The sequence below is a fragment of the Bombina bombina genome, chromosome 5, assembly GCF_027579735.1.
Source record: "Bombina bombina isolate aBomBom1 chromosome 5, aBomBom1.pri, whole genome shotgun sequence".
NCBI lineage: Eukaryota > Metazoa > Chordata > Amphibia > Anura > Bombinatoridae > Bombina > Bombina bombina.
The window spans coordinates 1,151,216,325-1,151,219,031 of record NC_069503.1 but is presented as its reverse complement, the minus strand read 5'-3'; the positions used below and the strand labels follow the sequence as shown (position 1 = coordinate 1,151,219,031).

General features: G+C 54.4%; 1 protein-coding gene across 1 annotated transcript in view; it reads right to left on the bottom strand.

Annotated features, from left to right (window-relative positions):
* The window catches only part of SCRIB (scribble planar cell polarity protein), a 746,390-nt gene extending 744,136 nt beyond the window's left edge, over nucleotides 1–2,254 (bottom strand). Inside the window, exons 1-2 of the mRNA XM_053715486.1 lie at nucleotides 1,981–2,254; nucleotides 334–542 (exon numbers count right to left, since the gene is read on the bottom strand). Coding sequence (XP_053571461.1) covers nucleotides 334–492 — 159 coding nt within the window. The 5' untranslated portion in view covers nucleotides 493–542; nucleotides 1,981–2,254. The remainder of the gene's footprint in view (nucleotides 1–333; nucleotides 543–1,980) is intronic.
* Nucleotides 2,255–2,707: the final 453 nt, after the last annotated feature.

Here is a 2,707-nt window from a genome sequence, read left to right as displayed (position 1 = left end):
TGGGTGGAAGTGCATCTTGATAACTTCCCCACCCAGTCAGGAAGACCAGTCTGCCAAGTAACTAATGTGTTTATTCAACAGCGTTTTTCCAGAATACCACCACCATCACCACATAGTGCAGCATGTGCATTTACATAGGCTAGTGGGTCCTTTAAGTGGCTTTACTGCCACAACTAATGACACTCTCATACACACTGAAGCTTTAGCACCCCCTAAAGAAAGGGTCTACTGCTGCTGTTCCAACTAGGATTGGAGGGAATTACTACCCCTCTGTGCCAGCTCCCACCACAATCCACATGAACCCAGAACATCAGCAGCAGTTGTGCCACTCACCTTTGGAAGTTCTCGTAACTGATTGGCATCCAGAAGCAACTCCTCCAGGCTGCGGCTGTAGCGGTAAATTTCCTCAGGCACGGTCTGCAGGGAGCAGTGTCTTTTGTCAACTGACTCCACATGGCGGTTACAGCGCCACAAGGGGATGCACTTTAGCATGGTGAGGTGCCAGCTGGGCAAGGTTCCACCAGAGGGGAGAAAGCCACAGGCTGCTGGGGCCACAAGAAAAAAAGGGTATTAAGGAGGGAGAACATGAATAAAGATTTAACGCAGCCTGACAAGACTGGGGGCGCTGAGATGGGAAGAAGTAGGGCAAGGTCACAAAGGGGCCACTTAGGGGCAGTAACACAGCAGCGAGGGGCAACAGGGGCAGTGACACAGCAGCGAGGGGCAGTGACACAGCAACGAGGGGCAATAGGGGCAGTGACACAACAGCGAGGGGCAACAGGGGCAATGACAGCAGCAAGGGGCAGTGACACAGCAGTGAAGAGTAATAGGGGCAGTGACACAGCAGCAAGGGGTAACAGGGGCAGTGACACAGCAGCAAGGGGCAGTGACACAGCAGCGAGGGGCAACAGGGGCAGTAACAGCAGCAAGGAGCAGTGACACAGCAGCGAGGGGCAATAGGGGCAGTGACACAACAGCGAGGGGCAACAGGGGCAGTGACAGCAGCAAGGGGCAGTGACACAGCAGTGAAGGGTAATAGGGGCAGTGACACAGCAGCGAGGGGTAACAGGGGCAGTGACACAGCAGCAAGGGGCAGTGACACAGCAGCGAGGGGCAATAGGGGCAGTGACAGCAGCGAGGGGCAATAGGGGCAGTGACAGCAGCGAGGGGCAGTGACACAGCAGCGAGGGGTAACAGGGGCAGTGACACAGCAGCGAGGGGTACCAGGGGCAGTGACACAGCAGCGAGGGGTACCAGGGGCAGTTACAGCAGCGAGGGGTACCAGGGGCAGTGACACAGCTGTGAGAGGTACCAGGGGCAGTAACACAGCAGTGAGGGGTAACAGGGGCAGTAACACAGCTGTGAGGGGTTACAGGGGCAGAAACACAGCTGTGAGGGGTTACAGGGGCAGTAACACAGCTGTGAGGGGTAATAGGGGCAGTAACACAGCTGTGAAGAGTAATAGGGGCAGTAACACAGCTGTGAAGAGTAATAGGGGCAGTAACACAGCTGTGAGGGGTACCAGGGGCAGTAACACAGCTGTGAGGGGTACCAGGGGCAGTAACACAGCTGTGAGGGGTACCAGGGGCAGTAACACAGCTGTGAGGGGTACCAGGGGCAGTAACACAGCTGTGAGGGGTACCAGGGGCAGTAACACAGCTGTGAGGGGTACCAGGGGCAGTAACACAGCTGTGAGGGGTACCAGGGGCAGTAACACAGCTGTGAGGGGTACCAGGGGCAGTAACACAGCTGTGAAGAGTAATAGGGGCAGTAACACAGCTGTGAGGGGTACCAGGGGCAGTAACACAGCTGTGATGGGTACCAGGGGCAGTAACACAGCTGTGAGGGGTACCAGGGGCAGTAACACAGCTGTGAGGGGTACCAGGGGCAGTAACACAGCTGTGAGGGGTACCAGGGGCAGTAACACAGCTGTGAGGGGTACCAGGGGCAGTAACCAGCAGATCAAGAAGCAGTACGGACCCTCCCTCTGTCACTGTGTTTCCGTCTCTCATCCAGCTTCGCTAGCCCTAGCCGGCTGAACTCCTTGTGCTATCCAAGTCCCGGCCAGCTGTTCTCCTCAGACTCTCCAGGCCCCGTCCGGCTGCTCTCCTCAAGCTCTAGCCGCAGTTCAGATCCCAACCCGCGGGACTCCAGAGGCACAGACTAGTCCGGGACGAGGCCCAAAGCAACGCATGCTGGGAAACAGAGTCCTAGGAGCCGGATCTCAAGGTAGGTCGGGGAGAAATTGACTACAACTAACAACGTTCTGTATTCTGCCGCAAAATATGTCGGGAAATGTATTCAGGAAGACATTTTTTTCACACTAAGCTTTGCTAAAAGAAACTACAACTCCCGGCGTACCGTTGACTGCCGTAAAGCATGAAGGGAAAATGAGTGAAGAAAATAGGGTATTCATTGCGAGTAATTTAAAGCGAACTACGACTCCCAAGAGGCAATAGCACGCAGCAAAGCATTGTAGGTAAATTAATTCAACGTGGGACGCGCTAAAGTAATTAAAAATACAACTCCCAGAATGCAATTTACCCAGCAGAGAATGCTAGGAATGTAAGCAGAAAAACACACATCGATAAGAGACAGAGGGAACTCCGAGAGACTACACTTCCCAGCATGCATCGGTGTTCAGCAAACTGTATTACGAACAGGCGTCAGGAATGGTCTAGTTAGCCATTGGTTAACCCCTTCACTG